Below are 26819 nucleotides of genomic sequence, written 5' to 3' on the forward strand. Positions count from 1 at the left end.
CGTGGCTTGACGAATAACCTCAAGGGACTAAAGAGCGTGTAGGGGCGTGAGATTCAATATATGCACTTTAGCCTATTTGTTGATAATTTTCTTATGTGTTTCAGTATGGTGGTTACCCGAGTTTCATCCTCTAGCGACCCTAAGAGGCCGAGTGTCAGGGATGATGAGATCTGCAGGATTGTTGTTTCATAGGTGGTCACAACAATTAGAGAGGTTATCCCTGAGATGTTTGGGTCTGTCAAGAGCACGTTGATTGAGACTTTAGATGAGCCCTATGCCGTTGTCACTGAGACTGCTACTCCGACAGCCACCGCGGTTCTTGCTGCTGCGAGACCGCAGGGGGTGATTTGTTGTGGTAACAGGAGTTCACCAACACGAAGCCACCCAAGTTAGATGGGACCCAGGATCCGATTGCCTCTATAAGATGGATCTCTAATGTTGAGGGATGTTGGTTGAGCTGCAAACCAATGTCAGGAGGAGAGAGATCGAGTTAAAGACCCACGGGGAGATAGGAGGCCAGTGTAGTCGCAGTCGACAATTAAGCAGCCCAATCCCATTGATCAGAGAGTAAGAGTCCAGAAGGGCCACACTTGCGAGAAGTGCGGCAAGGGACACGAGGGACCCTATCGGTCCATGTCAACTTGATACTGGTGTGGCAAGGAAGGGTATATGGCTAGGGATTACCCCAAGGGATTTCGAGTTTGTTTCAGGTGTAACAAAATGGGCCACGTGAAGGAAGATTGTCCTCAGATTGCATCTAGGGCGTTTCAGACTCCGACCCCCACGGCCCTACGTATTACGGATGGCCGACAGGGGAAGGTCGAGGCACTGAGGGATCGAGGGAGAGCATTTCAGTTGATAGCAGAGGAGCTCCAGACGTCGTAGCTGGTATGTGTTCTTTATATTTCTATTGATTTATTTATATTACTTATATTATCAATTGTGTAGGTACTTTTCTTGTAAATTTTGTGCATGTGCTTGTGTTGTTTGACTCGAGTGCGATTCGATCATTTTGTCGCAGTTTTAGTATTCCGCGAGAGACCTTGAGTAGGCGTTTGAGAGTATTGATACCTGATGAGCATTCAGTCTCTGCTACTGATGTCTACCGTGGTTGTGTATTAGAGATCTTCAGTGTTGGATATCCGATAGATCTCATCCCTATCGTGATGGGAGATGTTTTTGTGATCGTGGTTATCGATTGGTTAAGTCGGTTCGGGGATCTGATTGACTGTGAGCATCATCTGGTGATAGTTCAAGACCCTAGTTGGGGAGTGATAACTATCTACAGTGAGGGTACTAGATCAGGATCAACTTTTTGTTCTGCCGCCAGGGTAAAGCTGAGTTTGCAGCATCGGTGTATGGGTTATTTGGTGTACGTAATGGATACTAGGGTAGAGAAGAAGGGATCAACCTCTGTTTCTAATGTTCTGGTGGTATGTGATTTTCCTGATGTTTTTCCCAAGGAGTTACCGGGTGTGCCTCCGGAGAGGAAAGTGGAGTTCCGGATCGATCTGATTTCGGGTGCGATGCCAATAGCCAAGGCACTGTACCGTATTGCACCTCCTGATATGTAGGAGTTATCCTCTCGGTTGCAGGAGTAATTAGGAAAAGGGTTTATTTGTCCGAGCAATTCTCCTTAGGGATCCCTGATCCTCTTTGTCAGGAAGAAGAATGTTTCACACCGGATGTGCATTGATTACCAGGAACTAAACAAGCTAACGGTGAAAAACCATTATCCTTTTCCAATGATTGATGATCATTGTTACCAGCTTCAGGGAGCATCTTGGTTTTGCAAGATCGATTTACGGTCTGTCTATCATCAGATAAGGATACGGGAGGAGGATATTCAGAAGACAGCCTTCTGAAATCGCTATGGGCATTACGAGTTTGTGGTGATGCCTTTTGGGCTCACCAATACATTGTCGGCGTTCATGGACCTCATGAACCAGGTGTGTAGGCCCATGTTGGATCGATCAGTGATCGCTTTTATCGATGAAATTCTGGTATATTTGAAGACTGGGGAACAACATGAGGAGCATCTACGAGAGATTCTCGGGGTTTTGGGGATGGAGAGGCTTTATACCAAGTTCTCCAAATGTGACTTATGGTTGCGCGAGGTTTAGTTTTTGGGACACCTCGTCAATCAGAATGGTATCTTGGTCGACCCAGCCAAGATTGAGGTGTTGATGCAGTGGGAAGTGTCGAGATCTCTGTCTGAGATTTGAAGCTTCCTCGGTTTGGCAGTTTATTATCAGAGATTCATCAGAGACTTCTCCAAGATTGTTGTTCCTCTCACCAGGTTGACAAATAAAGGTGTTGCTTTTAGTTGGGGGCCTAAGCAACAAACATCATTTGAGACTCTTCGTTGGAGATTGTGTGAGGCACCAGTACTTGCCCTCCCTGAGGGAGTTGAGGATTTTGTGGTCTAGTGTGATGCCTCTATACCGGGATTCGGCGATGTGTTGGTGTAGAGAAGGCATCTGATAGCATACGCTTCAAGGCAGTTGAAGCCTCACGAAGCGAGATATCTCACTCATGGTCTGGAGTTGGGGGCGGTGGTTTTCGCCCTCAAGATTTGTCGCCACTATCTCTATGGAGTTTGGTGTACCATCTACACGGACCATAAGAGTCTGAGATACCTTATGGATCGGCCTAACTTGAATATGAGGCCAAGGAGGTGGTTGGATGTAGCGAAAGACTATGATTGCGAGATCTTGTATCATCCGGGCAAGGCCAATATGGTGGTCGACGCCTTGAGCTAAAGTGCGGCAAGTGCCCCGATTCTGGATGTGTACATGAGGATGAATGTGATGCCTCTAGTCTTAGAGATCATTAAGAAAGCGCACTCCGGGGCCATAAAATATGAAAATCAGAAAAGTGAGTGGGTGATCGGTCAAATTTCAGCTTTTGATATTGACAGTCGAGGGCTTTTGACCCTTAATGGGCGGGTATAGGAACCATATGCGGGTGGGGCCTGATGAATTTTGATGGAGGAGGCCCACAAATCGATATTCTCCATCCACCCATGGGCTACCAAGATGTATCTCGACTTGAGGCATAATTATTGGTGGCCATGTATGAAAAGAGATGTGGTATGTTTAGTGGAGCGATGTTTGACCTGCCGGAAGGTCAAGGCTGAGCACCAGTTCCCTCATGGTAAGTTGTAGCCTCTAAAGGTTCCCCTATGGAAGTGGGAGCATATTACTATGGATTTCATTACAAAGTTACGGAGGACTGCGAGGGGTGTTGACAATATCAAGGTGATAGTGGATCGTTTGACGAAGAGTGCTCACTTTTTATCCATTAGTGAGAAATCTTTTGCAAAGAAGTTGGATGAGATTTACATTCGAGAGGTAGTAGCTTTGCATAGGGTGTCGACGTCTACTGTGTCTGACCGGGATGTGTGGTTTACTTCTAGGTTTTAGAAGAGATTTCATGAGGATTTGGGTACCCGACTACACTTTAGTATCGCGTACCATCCGCGGACGGATAAGCAGAGCAAGCAGATGATTTAGACGCTCGATGATATATTGTGTTCTTGTGTTATTGATTTTTTTCATTGGTTGGGTTTGCGTATAACAACAACCATCATGTCAGTATCATTATGTCCCCATTCAAGCTCTTTTATGGTCGGATATGTCGGACTCTATTTGTTGGGGTGAGGTGGGGTAAAGGTTCATGGGGAACACGGAGGTAATGTTGAAGATGACTGAGCTTATACAACAAGTTCGACAGAGATTGATGACAGCGCAAAGCCACCAAAAGAGTTATGTAGATTGGCGACACTCTAAGCTGGAGTTTCGGGTGGGGGATCTTGTGCTCCTGAAGGTAACAACCTGGAAGGGTGTTATCTGCTTCAGAAATCGGAGCAAGCTAGGCCCTAGATTTATTGGCCCTTTTTGAGTTTTGGCCAGTGTGGGCAAGATGGCCTACTGGTTGGATCTACCGGAGGAGCTGAGTCAAATCCATTATACCTTTCATGTTTCCCAGTTTAGGAAGTGTATAGCTAATGAGACAGTTGTGGTCCCATTGGATGACATTCAGGTCGACGATCGGCTGAATTATGTGGAGAAGAATGTAGCTATCTTAGATCGGAAAGTGAAAACCTTGAGGAACACGGTTGTGAACTTGGTCAAAGTTCAGTGGCAGAATCGGAAAGGTTCGGAGTGGACGTGGGAACCTAAGTCCGAGATGCGGGAGTAATACCCGGAGCTGTTTCCTAAGGATGACTTCGAGGGCGAAGTCGGATTCTAGTGGGGGAAAATTGTAACATCCCGAATTTTCAGGTATTTTAATATTCTTTGCATATTTATCATTTATGGCTCTTTTGGTCCCTTGGAAGAAAAGTTTCAAAATTTTGGTCATACGTTCGGCATACGTAAGGGTACGCGTATAGTACCCATGCAGAGTGAGGATTGCGGGTGGCTAGCTAGTACATTGGGCGTATGTGTAGTACGTTGAGCGTACTATCCCAGACTACAAAACCCTAATTTCTTAGTTGCTCCCTATATAAATAACATTAAGTCCTCTTTTGGTCACCCTTATCAGACTCCAAACCTTCCTTAAACCCTAATCCAGATTTAGAGTGTTTGAGTGAGCCTTGCAAGTTCATTTAGATGTTTTTGGTGCATTTAGTTGAAAAAGGAAGCTAAAGAAGAAGAAGTGGGTATTAGCAAGCTTGTAGATCTAGAAAACTTCCCTCATTGTGCATAATTTTAATGGATAAAGTTTGTACCCTGACAAATGTTTGATTAGATCTCCATGTTTGAAGTTTTAAGAGTTTTGTCCCTAAAGACTGGACATTTATGAGTTTGGGGCACTCCAGGGGTTTGTAGCTATCCTTTCATGTATTATGGGACTTGATATTCATAAAAATGGTAACTTGATCACTTCTTATGGTTCATGCATGAGCAAAATAGCTTAGGATGTGTTGGGAGTTTATGAATGTTGCTTCGGGACTTGTCTAACCATGCAAAGGCTTAAAGTTGATAACTTTATGGTTTTAGATGTAACCTACCAAAAATAATTACATAAAATTTTTAATTTTTAGATTAATAATCGTTATTACATATCATTTCCATAAAACAAAGGTAATCAAGATTTATCAAAACATCATCAAATCAGAGTAAAGCACGGAATGCGGAAACCATGTGGTGTTTGTGCTCTGCAATCATCTGAGCTCTTCGAATTGAAAACCAAAGTACCTGAAACATAAATTGAAAACCGTAACCACAAAGCTTAGTGATCTCCCCAAGATACCTCATACCGTACATAACTAAGCACATAATGGGCCCCACCCCAATAAGATACGAGCCCCACCCACACTCTCATATCGGGCCCCGCCCACTGAGATACGGGCCCCGTCAACATTCACATAATGGGACCCGCACAGCATACGAACACATAATCCTACCAACACATGCGATAATCACAAAGATAACAGCATACAATATAGTCGTCGGGTTCTGGCCGACATCAAGCCTTGCTCGGCATACATACCAGTACATACACATGCTGGAGTCATGTAGACATATAGCATCCTAACATAATAAACCATGGTTCGGTATTAGTGACTTCGACCCGCTAAACATGGCAAGGAAACTCACCTTGCACTGCCGAATCTCACAGAAAGAATCACTGGCTGTTGGCTCGAACAAATCCCCGCGCTATCAATCACAAGTTAAACATCCATCAATAATCGGATTCCAACACACACTAAGTGTCCAAACTAGGGTAAAAGACCTTTTTACCCTCTTTACAACTTGGCCCCAAATCCAAGGCCCAATTAAATAATCCAAAAGGCCCAAACATGGCCCAAAACATCCTATGGTCAACCCTAATCAATCTTCTAGTCAAATTCAAAGTCAACAGTCCATGTTGACCAACGTGTTGACTTGAAAACACGTCGTGTTTTCTTGAGTTCCAACAACTTAATACATTAAGTTGCTTTCTTCGACTCCAAGAGCTCCAAAGCTCAGATCTAGGCCAAAATGAGATTTAGAAGGGCAAAGTTTCCAACTTTATCCATTGGGACTACCAAAAGGGTCCAAAAACCAAACCATAAAGCTTGATAATGGAAGGGCTTAACCAATAAGCACTTAATCCATTAATTCTTAAGTCCATGCTTTCTAGAAGTGATTCTCATAGCCAAACCTTCTTAAAGGTTGGTGCTTTTTAGACATACATGTCCAATGCATGTCTTGAACCCATATTAGGTCAAAATGAGGATTTATGACCTATAATCTCTATACATATATAATCCATATCCAAAACACTACTAACTCCTCTTGACTTGGAGATTCATAAAGTTGCCAACTTTTTTAGGTTTATCAATTCCATCATTCAAGAATAAGAAGCTAAAGGAACAAAACTCAACATCTAACAACTTATAATGATACAAAATTGAGTCTTGGACACTTACAAGGGTCCAAAAAAGTGCCAAACTTAAGAATGATGGATTGTTTGTTGGATCATTGCTTCCTACCTATACCTTCTTCATTCTTTTTACTTCAAAAACACATAACTAGCTCAAAATAGGAGGGAAAGGTGATTAGGGTTTCTTTTAGGTCTTGAGGGGTTGAGGATGAACAAACCCTAGCCATCTTATTCCTTTAAATAGGGAGCAAAAACCCAGAAAGGTTTTATTTCATGTCGTCAACACGTCGTGTTCCAAGAGGCAACACGTCGTGTTGACCTTAATGAAAGTCACAATTTTCTTATCTAGACACGTCATGTGGGTTCCTAAAAACGTCGTGTCCACTCCTCAAAATGGTATATAATCCCAACAATTGTTCCTCAAGATTCTGGGTGTTACAACTGTCCCCAACTTAAATTAAATTTCGTCCTCAAAATCATTCCTTACCATCCCAGGCACGCCAAACTGCCTGAAGAACGTAACCACAACCCCGAGCATACAACGGCCTTCCCAAGGCTACTGAACCCAACCTTAGAATAACTTTCCATCCCCAATGATGAACAAATCCTCACTCCCTTTCATAAAACCACTTCTACCTTACTCAAAACCCGAAATCTGAAGTCTCAAGTTGGTCTGACTCCCTGACAGACCGCCCATATTGAAACATCACTGAATCCATTCCACTTATCTCCCAAATGACTACTCAACTTCTGATAACTCGAGGTTCCTACTAGCAAACAGAATCACATACAAATTATTGTTGTTGAACACTTATACTTGACAGAAGGCTCAGATAATCCTTCGAGTAGATGACTTATCCCTACAACGGTTAGACTCGGGCGAGAGTTGCACAACAGGGTCAAATCATTTACTATTAGATTATTTAATCCAAACTGCAAGTGCCCTAACATATCCTTTGAATAACAAGCGTCTCCACACACAATTCCCAAATCACTAATATCGCCTTTACTTATCTTGATGCCCCCTAGCTGTTTTTCAAAAGCAGTTGAGACCTCCCTGGTCCCAACTTGTCTGCCACTAACTGAAACACTAGATTCTCGCCTAGTTGTTGAGTTAAAAGACACACACAACCACCCCATGCGAGTTCTGAATGAAAGCCTCATCTGTAAATAATTGCCCAAGTTATCTCGCCACTTATGGCTCCAACCGATCATAGCAGCCCGACAAACCTGACACCACCAAGTCCAATGCTACAAGACCAATTTTAGTCTTATATCACAACCGGCCTCCAATGACCTACCATTTCCTAATTCTATGCATGTTGTGGTCTTCTCATATCCTTACGAACTAGCCCACCCTAGCCTAAAGCGTCTGAAGAAATCCATGACCAATCATATAATGAAATCCATATGAAAATTTGAAATCCCATACTTCCCTGGCCCCCACACAGATAGAACCAACCCAAAACACAAGAGACTAATCTACCAACTAAACTGAATCCATTCCTTACCCTTGAACCCTTCGAATGATGCCCTCGGTAGATAGATACCCCTATTCTTATCTCACTAGAAAGAAAATCATGCACAAAAACACTCACGATTCCCAACTCGAAATCTCACAAAAAAACCAACCCGATACTCAACTCATAACCCGAGATCCACAGATCTACACTTGCATTTTACCCATAACCTTCTGATTCACGATAACCCCTCGCTAGACCGGGATATGAAGGTTCCCAAACCATCTTTGAGACTACCAGTCTCGCACCTGGTCCAACCAGCAGATTCCCAAGAGTCCAAATAACAAGGCTACCCAGCCTATAAACCCCTCTGCATCACACACTGACCACCCACATGATCTTGCAACTCCAGATTCAAACCTTGACCCAACGGTCTCTACCAGGTACCATCTGTATTTCCATAATCATACGGGTCACACCCACGGGTCGGACCCAAACTATGCCATTGAGCGGCCTCACCCACAGGTCCCACCCATCTAGAGCTACACAAGCCCGACTCCGCCCCGAACCCAATGGTCCTCAACCCAAAACAGAGAGATACTCCTTGAAAATCATGAATGACGTGCCCAAGGCATGAACTGATTTTCCCCTTTACGCTCATGAACACCTCCAATGATAGTGTACCTCAAAATGGTGAATGCTATGATCCCATCGCAGTCTTACAACACTTCTAACCAACCATCGTTGCCACCTATGGCCTTACCACACCCTAACCATCACAATCTCATACATCCTGAGCCGCAACCTACATTTGACTTCATCCAATCAGGTGATTGGGTCATGCTTTGAACCCCAAAGCCTTCATCAAACGAGAACAAGAAGCAAGGCTCTAACACAACCCTCAACCTAGATCCATCCATAAACCAGTTATGCAAAATAAGAAGACGTCGACCAGCTGTTGGGATTTCATTGAACTCCCACTTACACAACCTCACTACTAGAAAATAGCCCTTTAATGACGCGCAAACAATGACACACGCTGATAGAGGACGTGCATTTGTGCGTGCCCTAAAAAATAATGTCATTTTTGCAAAATTTGAAGGATAGAGGACACGCATTTGTGCGTGTCCTAAAATTAGTGTCAGAAAAGAAAAAAAGGAAATGCATAGGGCGCCTTTCATAAAATGTGTGTCATCTAAATGTGTCGCTTTATATCATTTTAATGAAACACGCGTTTTTAAGGCGGGATTTCACCCGCCTGTTGAATCCCAAAAATTAAACCCCCCACCTCTTCCAATTAGCAAGAAAAGGCCCTAGGCCTTCGTCTTCATAGCAGCATCGCACCACCACCCAACCTCCGATCTCGCATCACCAAGTGTCTCCGACCATCTTCTCCAACCATTCTCTCCTGTCACACTACACCGATCACAAAACCCCCATCACTATTTTAAGTCACCATTCACCAACAGCCTCACTATTCTGAGACTTTAAATTGAGTGTTCATTTGACCATAAAGTCAAAATGGAATCGAATGTTCATTCGACACATTGTTTATAGGTACGATCCATCAGCCATGAGACCATAAAGCCTTGTTCTCATCTTCTACATCCAAAAACTCCCTTCTCTTTTCCATGACCTAATTAACTCTTTTCATTTCCTTCTTCAACCATGAAAGAATCGACATAAAGCTAGGGTTCCATCAAAACCGGCGGTAGCTATAGAAAACACCAAACCACCAAAAAAGCAATTGAAGGTTTAGGGTTGTGTAAAATATATCGGTAACTAAATTATGCTCAAGATAAGCAGATAAAGGACCTCTCGAGAGCCATGAAAGAGCTACTCAATGATACGCCTCAATCTATTGAGAAGATGATACATTGATCCCAAGAATCTTAAGGAAAGCAACACCAATGGGAGGTTAAATCGAAGTTGTGCTATTGGTCTACTACAGACGTTGATGTTTCCTCTGGTGATCAACCCCGACAGTATACTCTATTCCTCATTAAACCTAGGGTTTTGGCAATTCTAAGGGAGACAGATACAAAGTTCTCTGATCAGATTGATAAAATTGTCATCGGGATCCCTAAGGCACCATTATCGTTGTTGGACTTCAAGGGGGAAGAACACGATGTTGTGGAGATCATCACCCAACGATCACAAGTCGCGCTTTCCTATTACATAGCCAGTGTCATCACCGCTCTGGAAGAAAATCCAGCCATGAAAGGTAAGACATCGACCTCTGTTTCTACACCATTATACTTTTCTAACAAGGATGCCTGACATAACTTTAGTTTCTCGTGAAGTCAAGTATGTAATCTTTCATTTCAAACTATCTTTCTGGACATTAAGCATTCTTTAAACAGTTTATGAATTTTACTAATATATAGAGCAACAAGTTTTACTAATATATAAAGGCTGTCATGTTTAGATTTCATATGAATTTTATGAATCCATTTTATTAGGTTACAGGATGATCTATCTAGCAGCAGATAGGAAAAAAGAAGAAAAGTGGTGGTAAGATAGTGTCCATATCAATCCACTGTATGTCATGGGTAGCAAGAGACATGTGAGTCTCATGACCCAATAGGAAGTCTCCATGACAGTGTTTTTGGCTCCACATCCCATCTGTAGGGATAGTTTGGAAACCTATAGATTAAATTAGTATACTTAATGGACCTACAAACTTGTATTGCTAGTATCTGCCTCTTATTTTATTGATATTATCTTCTTTCACTATTTTGTATCCATATTGTATTTACATGCTTATCCAACTATGTTGCAGTTTTACCAAATTGGTCATTGCAAATATGGAGAATCTTGCAGATTCAATCACTCCAAATCTGAGCCTGAAAACATCCATCAATAATCAGATTCCGACCCACACTAACTATCCAAACTAGGGTAAACGACCTTTTTACCCTCTTTATAACTTGGCCCCAAAGCCAAGGCCCAATTCAACAATCCTAAAGGCCCAAACATAGCCCAAGACATCCCATGGTCAACCCAGATCAAACTTCAGTCAAAGTCAAAGTCAACAGTCCATGTTGACCAAACACGTTGTGTTAACTTGCAAACACGCCGTGTTTCGCCATCATCCAAATAATCGGTAAAACCTCGGCCAACACGCCATCCTGGCTTGCAAACACGTCGTGTTTGCCTGTGTTCCAATAGCTTAATACACTAAGTTGCTTTCTTCAACTCCAAGAGCTCCAAAGCTCAGATCTAGGCCAAAATGAGATTTATAAGGGCAAAGTTTCCAATTTTATCCATTGGGACTACCAAAAGGGTCCAAAACCCAAACCATAAAGCTTGATAATGCAAGGGATTAACCAATAAGCACTTAATCCTTAAAGTTCGAAGTCAATCCTTTCCAAAAGTGATTTTAACACCCAAACCTTCTCAAAGGTTGGTGCTTTTTAAGCATACATGTCCAATGCATGTCTTGAACCCGTATTAGGTCAAAATGGGGATTCATGACCTAATCTCTATGCAAGACATCAAAACTCGATTATATTACAGATCCAAAACACTACTAACTCCTCTTGACCTGGAGATTCATAAAGTTGTCAACTTTATGAGGTCTAACCATTCCATCATTCAAGAATAAGAAGCTAAAGGAACAAAACTCAAGATCTAACAACTTAGAATGATAAAAATCGAGTCTTGGACACTTACAAGGGTCTAGAAAAGTGTCAAACTAAAGAATGAGGGCTTGCTTGTTGGATCCTTGCTTCCTACCTCCACCTTCTTCCTTTTTTAGCTTCAAAAACACATAACTAGCTCAAAATGGGAGGGAAATGTGATTAGGGTTTCTTTCAGGTCTTGAGAGGTTGAGGATGAACAAACCCTAGCCATCTTATTCCTTTAAATAAGGAGCAAAAACTCGGAAGATTAGGGTTTTATTTCCTGCCGTCAACATGTCGTGTTCCAAGAGGCAACACATCGTGTTGACCTTATTGAAAGCCATGGTTTTCTTATCTAGACATGACGTGTTGGTTCCTCCAACACATCATGTCCACTCCTCAAAATGGGATATAATCCCAATAATTGTTCCCCAATATTTCGGGTGTTATATTAGACGTATTAGAATAGCCATATTTGTGTTAGGGAGTAATTGTCTTAAGGGTTTAAGACACAAGTTGGTAGAAATGGGATCAGACGGAATACGTTAGGCGTACTCCTAGCTACAATCCAGGTAGCCGGTCCCAACCCCGTCATTACGTAGATTCGATTTGTACGCCCCGCGTAGGTTATGGTACACTCAGCGTACTCGCTGAGTGTTGACTTTTGTTGACTTTGACAATTGGTCAAGATTTAAGGTTTTTTGGACCATGAGAATGGAAATATGGTCCATTCCCTTATAAGGTTTAGTCGTGGGATTTGGACTCGCGAGTGAGTTTTGGACCTTAATTGTTAATTAGGTTTAATTATTGTCAAAACTGCACAAATGGTCCCTGTGGTATGTCGAAAATTTCCACTTTGGTCCAAAAATGTTTGGACTAGCCCAAAGGTCCAAAGTTTTTATTTTGTAGTGAGTTTGGTCCAAAAATTTTAGAACTTTTTATAATGACGGATTTGCCCGTATTAATATGGTTTTATCTTTTTTTCTTAATTATTTTTCTGATTTTTAGATTTAAAAAAAAACAAGAAAATAAAAAAGAAAATAAAACCCACCCCTACTACCACACCCACCCACTATCTCTTTAACATACATACTACCCATCTCTTTTCACCGGAAACCACTGTCACCCGCATTTCGGTGCCACCCTTTCTCTCTTTTTTTCTGTTGCTTCGCACACCTTCTTTATCTCTTTGTGTCTCTTATACTTCTATAATCGTCAGAGCACTCAAAATGCTCGTTGAAAGTATGGAGGGTTTCATATCTACCGTCAGAAAACCCTAATCGGACGGTGGTGGTGGTGGTATTTACAGATTTGGGAAATAGAGAAAATGAAGGACGTCTCCGATGGTGGACAAACCGAGAAAAGCATCGAACGAACTATGACCATCGGAATAGGACTAAAAGATCATGGTGGAATCTAGATTTGTTCATCATAAAAAGAGGATGGCGTTGTCCTCCTTCCCAAACGACTAAGACGATGGCAATGTCCACCACTAGAGACATGCCTCCGTTCTTCTCCGACGAAGTGTTGGTCAACGAAAGGTTTTCTAACGGCGCCAGATCTGTTCTTCACTGGTGATAAGGGTCTGTTTAGGGCCGTTGCAGCGTTGTTGACTTATGTGTCTCGATTTTCTAGCTTCGATATGCATTTGTGAAGGATTGAGCGACTAGTTGCGAGGCGGCGAAGCATCGATTTGAAAATCGACCACGATGAAGATGTGGATCCGAGTGTTTCTTTCTTTGTCGGATTTGTGTCTCTTCATCTTCAATATATGCTCTCTTCGTCTCCTTAGTTTCATTTATGTTTTTACATCTCCTTCCTACTAGCGACAACTTCAACTTCAGGTGGTGGTGGTGGTGGTTGTGCTACCGATGGTGGCTTCTGGTGGTAGTGGTAGTGATTGTGCTTCACCGGTGATGTTATGTTAAGTGATAAAGGGATATTCACAAAAATAAAAAATGCAAATGAAGGGGATGATGTTTACATTTTCTTTTTTTCTTTTTTTATTTTTTTTAATAAATAAATTTAATAAAAAACGAAAAAAGAAAATACGAAGGGCAAAATCGGCATTTTTAAAAAAATCAAAACAAATTTAACTAAACTTACAACAAAATGAAAATTTTGGATCTCTGGTGCTAGTCCAAACCTTTTTGGACCAAAGTGACAATTTTCAACATATCATAGGGACCATTTGTGTACTTTTGTCTTAATTATTTTGTTGACTAGGCGGAATCTAGATCCGGCAGTTCAGGTGCTAGGTTTTTTCGTTTCGACAGTACCAGGTGAGTCTCCTCACTTACTCTTACCTATATGGTAGGATAGTCATATTTATGATGACTAAGTGGGTCTAGCTGTTATGATTATGTTATGCTATTTTTATGTGATTGGGGTTGATGATAGCCAACCAGGGTTGTTGATAACCCACCGGGAATGCTGTTAGCTCATTAGGACTGCTGATAGTCCTTAAGGTTGCTGATAACCCATAGTTGTTTATGTATAATGTGATGTATGTGGTATCTTGGGGAACTTACTAAGCTTTGTGCTTATAGTAGTTGATTTATATGTGGCAGGTACTTCACAGGACCATGGGAAGGAGAATGTCTGATTGTACACACGCGCTGGGGGATTTACTATTGGGACATGTTTATGAACTCTAATAATTATGATACTAGTTGTTTTGGGATAATTATGTATTTGATAACTCGGTTGTGAAACTCTGATTTTGGTAATTTATAAATGAAAATTTTGGTCTAAAATTTGAGGTGTTGTATCTTTATTATTACATGAAAACCTATTAAATTATATCAAACCATCATAATTTCAATTAGCTGGTTACATATTGCTATAATAAGTATATTTATCAAAGTGCAGTACATCAATAGAAATTAATTTGAAAGTGTATGTTGTAATAAGAAAATATGAAAGTAAAAAGGCTATAATAAGGAAAAAAAATAACATTCAATGGTATTTCTTGTATTTAACCCTAAAACTATACGTACGGACATCTCATTTATTTGATTTCTCAACAAGTATATCATTAGAAATAGCCAATTAACAATTTTGATTGGCTCAAAGATTGGCATATCGCATTGTTTATTAAATATCTCAAATTTGAGGCTTTCATTAGGTTTTTTCCTTCATTTTAAAATACATATATACATTAAATACAACAAATCTCGATAATACAAAACAAAAACAAAACAAAAGTTATTGGCTTACTAGTTAACACATCACACCCCTTAAGGAGAAGTCACAATTTGACTCTTGTCTTCGTCTTTTCCTTTTTCATTTTAAGCTAGTAAGTTTTAAAATACATATTCATGACAGGTCAATAGTTAAAACAAAAAAATATTGTAAAAAATGATGGAAATGGAGAACAAATAAAATGTTGGGGCGAAATGCAAACTCATACATAAATGTTGGGGTTAAAGGCAAACTGAGAATAATATTTTATGTAAGCCAAAATCGACACATCATCATGACATGTTGGTCATCAATCAAGGGCTAAAAATAAAAAGTTTTCTAAAATATATTTGCAAATAAATAACTAAAAAAAGTGGTTAAACGGAACAAGATTGTATATATAATCACCTTTGTGGTATTAAGTATATTTTATTTTATACTTTAATTATTTAAGTTATTAGATTTCTTTTAGGCTTTACATTTACTTAATTAATTGATTTAATAAAAAAATAAAATTTGATATATATATATATATATATATATATATATATATATATATATATAAATGTTGTAAAAATCCTGACTAGGTCCTGATTAATCTCCGATTAATCCTTAGGCGCTACACGACCAATTAGAGGGCGTCTAGCGATTAATCTTTGCATACATAATAAGTGAAAAATTATCAAACGATAAAATTTTAACATTTTGAAGAAGTTTTATCTCAATGGAAATTATTTGAGGCATGATTAGTGTTGTATTAATCATATTAACCTATTTTGTTATCATATTAGTGGTATTTACAAACTTTGATATGATATTAGTCATATTTATTTTTTTTAAATTCAACAAATTAGCAATTAATGGTACCTGATTAATCCCCCGATTAATCTTCGTCAAGCCGATTAATCCCTTGACCCCAGTCCACCGACTAAATAACGTTGAGCGTTTTTTGCAACCTTTATATATATATATATATATATATATATATATATATATATATATATATATATATATATATATATATATATATATATATATATATGTCAAAACTTTTAAAATTAATAAATATTGGATATTATAAAACATTATGGTCACATAATTTTTTCTCATTTTTTAACTACATATGTGAGTTCTATTATCTTTATAGTTTTAGGAAAAATGACAAAAACTTTTTTGTTATTTTTTTCTTGGCATTAAATGTATAAAAGAGACACCACATACAAACTCACCTGATAAAAAAAATTTACATTCTCCACATATAAAACCACATTCTCACCATATAAAAAGCATACAACGTTTCCAGCTATATCCGACGATGCCACAGAGCAGCTTATCATACAAGTGAGTGAGTTCATCATAAATGAATTGCAAGGTTACACATATGAAAATTTGTTATTGTTGGTCGCAGAGAAAGAAGAAGATGATAAATCAATTACACTTCAAATCAATTGTTTTTCCCACCAAACATCTTTGGGCGGAGGTTTCAAATGAATAAAGAAGTATCGTCAGAATTTTCAACTCACTACCCAATCATTCAGATTATTTTAGATTGAAGGAGGATGCAACTAGGAGTAGAGGTCTTTTGTCGTTACATAAATTTACAATTGTTATTCAAAAGTTAACATATGGAACACCAGCGGATCAGAATGATGAATATATAATATCAGGTGAAAGTACTCTTATAAAATGTCTAAAGAAATTTTGTTGGCTTTGATTGAAATATCTGACATTGCGTATATAAGAATACCAAAATCTAAATACATTTAGTGTATACTTCACTTGCATAAAGAACACGATGGGTTTCTAGTTATACTAGATCTAAAACTATCATCTAACTTGTACAATATGCCATAACAAGTATTAAAGACACTACATTTACATAAAAACACATGGCAACAAATGGATGCTACTGGTCCAAATTTATCGGAAAGCAACAACAACCAACAACCAAGTTTTCCAGGTGCTTTTATACAATACTAATGTCCACAACAATCAATTACGTTTAAAAGTTACAATTATCGTCCGATTACTTTCAACCCTTTTCTAAATGACATCAATCCTTACCCTTTCAACCTTATTCCAACCATAATCCTTCTTTTTTGCACCCAGGGGTCTTTGGAAGGAATCTATCATAAAGTATCAATAAGCAATAAACTGTAACGAAAAAAAGTGAAAAATGGTCCAATGAAGAAGAGGAACTATTGGCAAGTGCTTTGGTAACTATTTTTACCGACAACGAGGTCAGAAATTCTCAACAAAGAAAAGATTTGTAGTATAGAATTATTGTGCACTATAATGATTTTAGAAAATATACTTCTCTAAGAACACAAACAATATTGAAAGGGATTTTTACAAGATAATTCTTTTTATTAATGAATTCAATCAGATATCGATTAACATACAAAAATAATATCAGGTCATAATTGTATTTTTTGAACATCGTAAATAAGTTTATTTGTCATATGTATACAACAAATATATATGTAAATAACTAAATATGTACACCGAATAAAGTTTATTACACTTATAAGTCATTACCCCTACATAAGGGTCATCATCAAAAAGAATATCACTAATGTGTGCCTAAGAATATCTAAAAATGGGTAAACATAGCCTTTGGATGATTCATGTTGAACGTGCCTTAGGGTCGTAGCCGTCATGTGTAGATTGAATTCCAAATTTTTTATTGGTATTATTATTTTTTCTTGTACAATGTTTCCAACACAAACTTTCTTTGCATAAATGTCTATGTGCATGTATATCACAACAAGAAAACTCAGCATTAATGACGCCAAATTTAGCAGTGACATCAGATCTGATACGTCTGGTGTAAAGCTAAAGTGTGTGTCGCCACTAAAGCTATCGTGACTAATGTTTTCTACCGCGATACATGTGACGTTAACAATGATGAATTGTGGCCCTACATTTGTACGTTGATCCAACAGGTAGGGTTTATAGTCATCAAACCGAAGATCAGACATATGCTTGATGTTGTCGCTAAAGCGTGCGTGTCACCACTAATTAAAGACGTTGTCGCTAATATTTCCTATCGGTGATTCGTGTGACGTTAAAGAGGATGAATCGTGGTCCTACATTTGTCGTCGCTAAAAGTGAGTTTTGTTTGTGTTCTCTCTCTCTTAATATATATATATATATATATATATATATATATATATATATATATATATATATATATATATATATATATATATATATATATATATATATGGTTAGTTTCATGTGAGACGGTCTAATTTTGTGAGACCGTAAGATACAATCTTAGCCATTCATTTGGTAGATAAAACAAAAAATATTTTTAAAATGCGAAATAATTTAAAATTTTCGAAAAAAAATTTCAAATTTTATTTTCGGAATTTACATTTTCCAAAATAAATAAAAAAATACCAAAAAAATATAAAAAAAAAAAATACTTTTTTACATATTCTACTAGAATAAATAGAATATTCTAGATATCTGAGAAATCTAGTATATAAAATTCTAACATTCTAAAAATCAATTAGAATATTTACATTGTAATATTTTATTACAATATTTCACGTATTTTTCAAAAAAAATAGTAATTTTTTTTTATTTTTATTTTTTTAAGGTAATTAAAGTTTTAAAACTAATAATTAAAAAAAATTGGATTTTTCCTTTAATTTTGCATTTTAAAATTATTTTTAGATCTTACGATTTCACAAAATTAGAATGGTCTCAAATGAACATGAAAATATATATATATATATATATATATATATATATATATATATATATATATATATATATATATATATATATATATATATATAGGGTTAGGTTCATGTGAGACGCCCTAATTTTGTGAGACCGTGAGACACATTTTTTTATTTTTTTTATTTTATTTAATTTTTTTTAGTTAATTCAAGTTCCGAAAATAATATTTAAAAAAAGATTTTTTGGATTTTTCCATTTATTTTGCGTTTTAAAATTATTTTTTAGAATATGTACGGTATAATATTCTATTAGAATATTTCACGTATTTTTCAAAAAAAATTGAATTTATTTTTATTTTTTTTATTTTTTTTTTAGTTAATTCAAGTTCCGAAAATAATATTTAAAAAAAAGAATTTTTAGATTTTTCCATTTATTCTGAATTTTAAAATTATTTTTTAGAATATGTCAGTATAGTATTCTATTAGAATATTTCACGTATTTTTAAAAAAAAAAACAGAATTTTTTTTATTTTTTTTATTTTTTATTTTTTTTAGTTAATTCAAGTTCCGAAAATAATATTTAAAAAAAGAATTTTTGGATTTTTCCATTTATTTTGCGTTTTAAAATTATTTTTTAGAATATGTACGGTATAATATTCTATTAGAATATTTCACGTATTTTTCAAAAAAAATTGAATTTATTTTTATTTTTTTTATTTTTTTTAGTTAATTCAAGTTCCGAAAATAATATTTAAAAAAAAGAATTTTTAGATTTTTCCATTTATTCTGAATTTTAAAATTATTTTTTAGAATATGTCAGTATAGTATTCTATTAGAATATTTCACGTATTTTTTAAAAAAAAAACAGAATTTTTTTTATTTTTTTTATTTTTTATTTTTTTTAGTTAATTCAAGTTCCGAAAATAATATCTAAAAAAAGAATTTTTGGATTTTTCCATTTATTTTGCATTTTAAAATTATTTTTTAGATTATATGTACAGTGTAATATTCTACTAAATAATTTCACGTATTTTTCAAAAAAAAATGGAATTTATTTTTATTTTTTTTTATTTTTTTTAGTTAATTCAAGTTCCGAAAATAATATTTAAAAAAATGAATTTTCAGATTTTTCCATTTATTTTGCATTTTAAAATTATTTTTTAGAATATGTCAGTGTAATATGCTATTAGAATATTTCACGTATTTTTCAAAAAAAACAGAATTTTTTTTATTTTTTTTTAGTTAATTCAAGTTCCGAAAATAATATTTAAAAAAAGAATTTTTGCATTTTAAAATTATATTTAGATTTAGTCTCACGGTCTCACAAAATTAGAATGGTCTCAAATGAACCTAAACATATATATATATATATATATATATATATATATATATATATATATAGGGCTAGGTTAAAGTGTTTTTTACATTTATTGTGTGTTAGAATGCACCAATAGGAATTTAGTAAAATTATATTATTATTTAATTAAATAATGATAGATATTAAATGGTTTCCATAAGTTTATGTATATTAAATGATATCTATAATTATAATTTTCTCTTTATGGAAATTAATTAAATCTGTCATTAATGTCAGCAATAATATTCTTTCAGAATGAATTCGTATCTAGGTTTTTATGTTAACAATAACATTATTTCAGGACTCACTCATTTAAAATAAAATAAAGTTGTATGGAATATGAAGAATAAAGGTGTATTCTAGTATAATATACTCTCGTTTTCCTATAATATACTCTTATTATTTTATATATGAATTTATTCTGAAATAATATTATTATTGACATTAATTAGGAATTAAATTAGTTTCTATAAAAAGGAAATTATAAGTATGGATATCATTAAATATACATTTAATGTTTACTCAATTGTTATTGGTGCATTCTAGCACACAATAGAAATGGGAAACATTTGAACCTACCTATATATATATATATATATATATATATATATATATATATATATATATATATATATATATATATATATATATATATATATATATATATATATATACACACGCGTATATGTATATGCTGAAGTTGTATATCACTTAACGTAGTATGTATCTAAGCATCAAAGAATATGTCTTAACGCAATATTTTTCTTTTGTAATGATTGACTGGTAGGAATCACAGAAGCATTAATAGAGGTACCAAAAATGTATATGAAAGCCAAATTTCTGCACACCGCTCTTACCATTTCTTACTCTTCCCCCTTTCTCCCCTCTCTTCAGATTAATATATCTTTTTTCATTTAATTAATTTATGTAAAAAATCTATATATTGTTATTTGATAATTATAGAACACAAAAACTTAAGAATTAAATTTTGGAGTATATGTAAATAATAGTGAGGCCCTTGCGTTGTTTTTTTTTAAATCACACTTTATTTTCTTTTTATGGGATAATAAGATAGTATTTGAAAAAAAATATATCAGATTACAGAAACATGGTTTAAATATAAAATAATTTTTACTTTTTGAATGTTGCTAGATTTTTATATCGTTCTAATATTTTAATAATTAAAATATTCAAACTGCAATGTTACAATTGTATATATTTTTCAAAAAATTTATACTTCGATTGGTTGTTTGTGATCAAGTGTCTGATTGGTTGGTTACGTTTTTCTGTCGCTATATATTTAATTTATTTCTTTTTTTGTTGTTCAAAAAAAAAACTATGCATTGACGTTTATGGTCCATAATATTATTAACATTTAACTATTTTAATAGCATGTCAGGCGGTAACATAAATGCATATATATTTAACATTTTCTGAAATGGTTAGAAGTATTCTTCTTTGTCCAAACCCTAATCCAAGTAAGAAAAAAAAAAGCGCAAAAGAATTAAGTCGATCATAGGTAAATTCAAGTTCTCAGCGTCTCAAAATAAAACCTCATTTTTTTCCTTTTTCATTCTCCTACAACACTCAACTTGTATATATGTTTGCCATTTGAGGATTTCTTTCACTGGAGTCTAACATTCCAATTATGACACTCCATATGATCACACCCTCATTCTTTTCTAGAAATCACATACCCATACATCTATCTATACACATTCCTTGCTTTTAATGGTTTTCTAGCTAGCTAGCTAGGGTTTTTGGCACATCTTTGGAGAAGTTTAAAATTGGTTAAATTTTGTTTGTATGAGTTATCATACAATAATGGGACGAGGAAAGATCGAAGTGAAGAGAATTGAGAACCATACAAGCAGGCAAGTGACTTTTTCAAAGAGGCGAACTGGGCTTTTAAAGAAGACACATGAGTTGTCTGTGCTTTGTGATGCCCAGATTGGTCTCATCGTCTTCTCTAGCAAAGGGAAACTGTTTGAATACACAACTCACCCTCTCAGGTTGATAACTAACTTCGTGTTCATCTCTTCTTCAATTACTTTTTGAATACTCACCAATGAAATCTTCATGGTATTATTATTAATTTTATCTTAACATTTTTTTCAACAATTCATTTAGAGTTAATTTGGTTTCTTTCCCCTAGCTATAGCTCAATCTCTTTGTTTACAACTAATATGTCGATATGTGTAAAGAGATTTGAATGTATGTCATAAAAGTTGTAGAGATCAACTCATATAACCGGTGTATGAATGGGTTTTAGGAGTTGAATGAATGTCATAAATTAATTGTATAACACTAAAACTCTCTCTCTCTCTCTCTAGATCTCTCATCTGCGAGTTGGTTTTCTATTAAATTAATCAATTTAATTCCTTAATTTGTATATATATACTCATTATTTTTAGTTAGCTTTATTAGGGTTTCTTGAATTTGTCAGAAATCTTAAGCTTAAAATTTTCTGTTGAATTATAAATAAACGTAACCAGATATATATTGTCATGTTATGTTAACATGTGAAATGTTACAGCATGTCCCAAATCATAGACAGATATTTGAAAACAACTGGTTCTCGTATTCCTGACTACAATAACAGGGTAAGATCTTGGATTAGATTCATTTTTTTTACTACAACCCAATATTATTTATTGATTTCACCCTTAATCACTTGCATAATTTTCTGATCTGAAATTGAAGGAACATCTGCATAGTGAGTTGACAAGGATAAAGAAGGAGACATCGAATCTTCAGCTAAGTCTTCAACGATACAAAGGTGATGACTTGAGCTCCGCACAGCTTGATGAGCTCAATCAACTCGAACAGCAGTTGGAATACTCCATCCAGAAGGTCCGAGCTAGAAAGGTATATATTAATATATGGTTTCAGGTTTTATAGAAATAAAAACCCATCTCTCTTTTTAATATTATAAAGAGCTTATGGATCATATATAAATCTATCGCCAAGAATAAATTTAGTAAACATATCATATTAATGCTACAAATGTTATAAGTATCAAAACTCAAAAGATTGATCACTAGTTTAATACTTTTTGCAGTTCCAACTCTGGCAACAACAGGTGGACAATCTTCAAAGGAAGGTAGTCTTCATCGCTATACTACACATCATCCAAATTCCAAAGCCAAGGGTGTATATATATATGTATGTATATATTATGTATTAAAATTTCAAACGTATTTATATATTTATAATATATATGCAGGAAAAATTGCTGGAGAGGGAAAATGAAGAAATGCATAACTGGGTAAGTAATTTTATAATACATGGTCTAATAATTTAATCGCATTAATGATTAATCAATATTAACTTGATTTTGAAACAGTTGATGAGTAAACGACAAGTGGAGATAAACCAGCAAGAAGCAGCAGCAATGACTGAGCTCAAGCTTGTTGGACAAGAACATCAATTATTCGAACAGTTTCCATTTTATGGATCAGAAGAGCAGCCCAACAGTGTTCTGCAACTCGCTGCGAATCTCCCTGACCTTCAACTTCATTCATACCAGTATCATCGTCTTCAGCCCACTCATCCCAACCTTCATCAAGAATCGACTAGTGCACAATATCACATCTATGGTAATTAAAAATATTAATTAATTCTTAATTATCAAATAATATTTTTGTTGTTGTTAATTAATTTTTCATTTTCAAATCGATTAGCATTTAATGATGTGGTCCCATGTGGATATTTAGATTAATGACATTAGTTATAAGAACAAGAATTAAAACTACTGATTAAGAATATTATGATGTTGCATGCACGCCATGGGGGGTTGTGTAACATACAAGTACGAAGTCTGAATCTAAATATGGATATCACTCTCATGTGAATTCTACATCAACGAACATATGTAACAATTCACATGTAAATGTGGTTCTCCTAATTCTTTATAGAGAAACTTCTTAGATATATGCAAATATTTAATACAGTAATTAAGTCATATTTTTGAAACTCATAAGATTTCTTTGGCTCTTTTTGCAGACTGATTGCGCTACAAGGAGAAAGAAACCTATTAATATGTGTGTGCTTGGTAATAAATAAAAAACTTAATTAGCTTATATATACGCATGCATTATACATAAAGTACGTATTAGTTTCATGTGTGTTTTGAAAGATCTAAACGTTTATACTTTGATGGACTTGAAATATATGAAGCTAGGGTATATATAATTGTGTGATGAAGAACTATATAAGCTAGTTAATTGTCTATGTCAAAACGTTTTTCGTTAAAAAAATTCCAACATTCCAAATAATCCACTAGCTAGTTGTCTATATAGATATGTTGAGAAATTGCAACCCGTAGGGATACGAGGTGTTCACTCGTAGGAACAATATGAGACTCCAAAACTAAAAGTCTACCTTTTAGGTGTCCATGGTTTATATGAAGACTTCCCTAAATTAAAAGGATGTATGAATATTTTGATACACAAAGTTCTATCTGAAAAAAAAAAAAAAGTTCTGGGTCCTTAGGTTATATATAGTGGTTTAATAGAGAGTAAGTTCCTAGGATCTCTAAGGCTGTTTACCCGATTTCTTAGTTCAGAAAATATAAACTTGCTAGGATATACGTTGATAGTTATTGTACTAAAAATGACCCTAGAGTAACACTCCCGTGGGTAATTCTAATTTCAAACATTACTTTTCTCAACAAAAAAATGATACATTGTCTTCAAGCCAAACGTCCAAAACTTTTATCCATATATCAATCACAATAAAGTTTGAGCTTCTACTTTGTCTACTTTATCGCCTTCCAGTCCTTTAAATTCCATCATAATCTTGATCAATGTCTGCTCAAAGCCCATAAAATTTTCCTACCATTATATTTATATACATATATCTTCTTGATCCCAATATGTTCCCTTTCATTTCATTTGATACTAAACACATTATTCTCACTTCATTTGGCACATAGCTAGGTGCAATAAGAAACCCATCAAGTTTCATGTCCTTGACTTAGAGGTAGATCAACGTGAACCCTTGGATTGGTCTGCACCAGTTTTGAATTTTAGACCAAGAATGGACCCATCTAGGACCGAGCAGTCCAAGTCGAGTCTAGAGGCGCCGTCTTCACCGGCCAGTCCACATTTTCAGCCTTCAATCGGTTTTTACCATGTCTTTAGTTGGCCTTTAGTTGCTCAAAAGTCCAAGTCCATTTTTTGTCAAAAGTTATTTTTGCTTCCCTTTACTTTTGTTCCTTTTGGGACCATTTCGTTGATGCATTACGTAATATTACCATCTTAATTTATTTTAATTTTGACAAAAGACTCAATTTAGTATGTGGTTAATGGTTTGTTTTGAGATAAAATTATATCCATGTACTAAATTATAGGTAGTTTGGGCCAAAACCATATGAGGGGTGTAAGGTGGACGATTATACAAGGTTCATGCCATCAAGTGATTCAAAGTTGTTTTTACATACACGTCTTATTTTTATTTAGAACGGCAGAAACAATATAAAACCAAACTAGCAAGACGTTGGAGAAAACAAAATACAACAATTACATCACAACAAACGAAAGATTTTGCAACCAACCAACCTAACTAAAGGAACCCTTACACCTATTATGACACCAAGAATACCTTTGAGTGACAATATTATCAAAAAGTGTACTTCTTTTAGGAGGAACCTTATCAAAAGCATCTTATTGTTTCTAAAATTCCAAATTTGACACCTGGTAATAAGGAAGACCGCCTCAAGATAATCCTTAGGAGCCTTGCATAATCGAAGATTACCCAACCAAAGAAGGCAATCACACCTCTTATACCAGGAGTACCCTTGAGTGACAGTATTATCAAAAAGAGTACTTTTAGGAGGAACCTTATCAAAAAGCATCTTGTTCCTAAAATTTTAAATTTGCCACCATATAATAAGGAAAACTATCTCAAGATAATCATTGGGTGCCTTACCAACCCAAAGATTATATATACGTGTTATTAGTGTATACATGTTGTATTATATGTTGTATTAGTTTAGCATGTTAATTAGGTCAATATATTTATACTTGTATATATTTTTTTTAAATGAAATCATTCCAGTTATGGGAAAATACTAACCTTGTTATGGTATTAGAGCTTTTCCTAGGCTGACCCTAAATTCCGGCCACCCCTTATCGATGGTTACATTGTTCCAGCATCATCGTCGTAGTTGCTCCCTTCTTCTCTATTTTCTCAATGAATCCTCATACTCTTGTCTCTTTGTAACGTTTTGAATTTCAACCCAAATTTTCATTTTTATTTATTCAATATATCATAGTATAATTACATTATGCGGAAACATGTTGCGAATGCGCGTGTGTACAGTCAAACCTTGTCATTCACATGAGTCAATGAAGTAGCTAAAAACATTTATATTCAACTAGGTAAGCACGAAGCTTAATGAGTTCCCTAAAAGACAATATATCACAATGTTTGGTTGTTATTCAAAAAATTAGTTTCGAAAACATAATATTAAGGCAACGGAAGACTTATAAGTTTTGAATAACATAAATAATTTAAACCAACCAAGGAGCATCTTACAGGTTGTAGAAAGATTAAACATCAACGCACTACTAGAAAATGAGGTTTCAGCGACGGAATTAGCGACGGAAAATATCCGTAGCGAATTAGCGACGGATTTACTAGGGATCACCGACGGAAATTACTAGACTCCATAAACCCTAAATTCTACTTGGTAAATCAAAATAGATCTGTCGCTGATTTTCATTCCCTCTCAATATTTTTCGCCGATTTTCATTCCCTCCCAATATTTTCGTTTCCCCCTATGCCTCCCTCCCAAATTCTCGTACTAAAAGATTTTACCCTAATCTCAACTCACCACCGCTACCCCCATCCCCAACCTCAACCTCGTCGATTATGGCCATTCCCACCCCAAATATCGTCGATTCATGAATCCAGGTATGTTTTCAACATTCACTTTCAAGGCTGGTTTAATCTATATCCCTAAATATGCACTTTGACCGATGAAGTTCCGATTTCAAATGAGTACAAGATAAGGCGTCGAAGAAATTATTTTCATACCCTAACATCACCGATTCCGGCCAACACCGTCACTTTACGATTTCAGGTACCTATTTTACTTCGAGAAGGCGACTGGTTTCTCTTTCAA

General features: G+C 35.5%; 2 protein-coding genes across 2 annotated transcripts; both read left to right on the forward strand.

Moving 5' to 3' along the window:
• The first annotated feature begins 225 nt into the window (after window positions 1-225).
• On the forward strand, window positions 226-1574 carry LOC145060481 (uncharacterized). Its single transcript, XM_079008134.1, has 2 exons — window positions 226-355; window positions 949-1574. Exons 1-2 carry the CDS (start codon window positions 226-228, stop codon window positions 1572-1574), a joined length of 756 nt encoding a protein of 251 aa, XP_078864260.1.
• Window positions 1575-21280: 19706 nt separating this feature from the next.
• On the forward strand, window positions 21281-24129 carry TT16 (K-box region and MADS-box transcription factor family protein). Its single transcript, XM_079007087.1, has 7 exons — window positions 21281-21702; window positions 22227-22293; window positions 22394-22558; window positions 22752-22793; window positions 22917-22958; window positions 23037-23289; window positions 23696-24129. The coding sequence occupies exons 1-7, from the start codon at window positions 21497-21499 to the stop codon at window positions 23698-23700; spliced, it is 780 nt and encodes a 259-aa protein (XP_078863213.1). The 5' UTR covers window positions 21281-21496; the 3' UTR covers window positions 23701-24129.
• The last annotated feature ends 2690 nt before the right edge of the window (window positions 24130-26819 follow it).

The sequence above is a fragment of the Lactuca serriola genome, chromosome 6 (assembly GCF_051521515.1).
Source record: "Lactuca serriola cultivar US96UC23 chromosome 6, Lser_US96UC23_V15, whole genome shotgun sequence".
NCBI classification, from domain to species: domain Eukaryota; kingdom Viridiplantae; phylum Streptophyta; class Magnoliopsida; order Asterales; family Asteraceae; genus Lactuca; species Lactuca serriola.

What these genes read in the sequence shown, in the direction of transcription:
- LOC145060481 (XM_079008134.1), top strand. Translation starts at nt 226, where the DNA reads ATGTTTGGGTCTGTCAAGAGCACGTTGATTGAGACTTTAGATGAGCCC. An exon ending in GCAGGGGGTGATTTGTTGTG is followed by an intron (nt 356 to 948) that starts GTAACAGGAGTT and finishes TCAATTGTGTAG; the next exon opens with GTACTTTTCTTGTAAATTTT.
- TT16 (XM_079007087.1), top strand. Translation starts at nt 21,497, where the DNA reads ATGAGTTATCATACAATAATGGGACGAGGAAAGATCGAAGTGAAGAGA. An exon ending in AGAAGGTCCGAGCTAGAAAG is followed by an intron (nt 22,559 to 22,751) that starts GTATATATTAAT and finishes TACTTTTTGCAG; the next exon opens with TTCCAACTCTGGCAACAACA. An exon ending in TGGACAATCTTCAAAGGAAG is followed by an intron (nt 22,794 to 22,916) that starts GTAGTCTTCATC and finishes ATATATATGCAG; the next exon opens with GAAAAATTGCTGGAGAGGGA.